General features: G+C 45.2%; 1 protein-coding gene across 1 annotated transcript in view; it reads right to left on the bottom strand.

The window, feature by feature from the left end:
• Positions 1-394: 394 nt before the first annotated feature.
• ASH2L (ash2 (absent, small, or homeotic)-like (Drosophila)) overlaps positions 395-502 on the bottom strand; it is a gene marked incomplete at both ends in the record, with an annotated part of 2,616 nt that continues 2,508 nt past the window's right edge. Inside the window, one exon of the mRNA XM_009878724.1 lies at positions 395-458. Within this exon, the coding sequence (XP_009877026.1) occupies positions 395-458 (64 nt within the window). The remainder of the gene's footprint in view (positions 459-502) is intronic.

The raw sequence follows: 502 nt of genomic DNA, 5'->3' as shown, positions 1-502 counted from the left end.
GAGGGGTGCAGCCACCACTCGGGGCTGCTGAAGCTCCTGAAAACATTTGCGGGGGGACACAGGGAATTTCCAAGTGTTTCTTTAAACAAGAGTTCAGCCTTCTCCCGGGAAAAGGAGGCCAACACGGGCAAGAACAGGGACTGTATAAACTGGCAAGAGGAATGCCACAGCACTCTTTAGCTCAGTTTTAACTAAGTTATTGGTTAGGCTTTCTAGCTTTAAGTATTTTTTAATATCCTCCTTTTGGCTACCGTATCCAAGTACAAAGACTGAAGAGAACAGATACAGGCTTTGTATAAATCAGCTCCCCCCTCCACCACAAACTCCCAACCACTTTTTGTTTAAATCCTGTGAGGTACCACAAGGTGGGGGGTAAAACCCCGGCCGTTATTACTTACCGGCCGGTAAGTGATGTCTCGAGGTGGATACTTGAAATATGGCCCGAAGTTTATAGAAACCTGGGGGAGACACATTTGTCATTAAATCCAGAAAAAAATAAAAA

This window comes from Apaloderma vittatum, unplaced genomic scaffold (genome assembly GCF_000703405.1).
Source record: "Apaloderma vittatum isolate BGI_N311 unplaced genomic scaffold, ASM70340v1 scaffold37981, whole genome shotgun sequence".
NCBI classification, from domain to species: Eukaryota; Metazoa; Chordata; class Aves; order Trogoniformes; family Trogonidae; genus Apaloderma; species Apaloderma vittatum.
The sequence above is the reverse complement of the archived record's forward strand: the minus strand, read 5'-3'. Positions and strand labels throughout refer to the sequence as shown.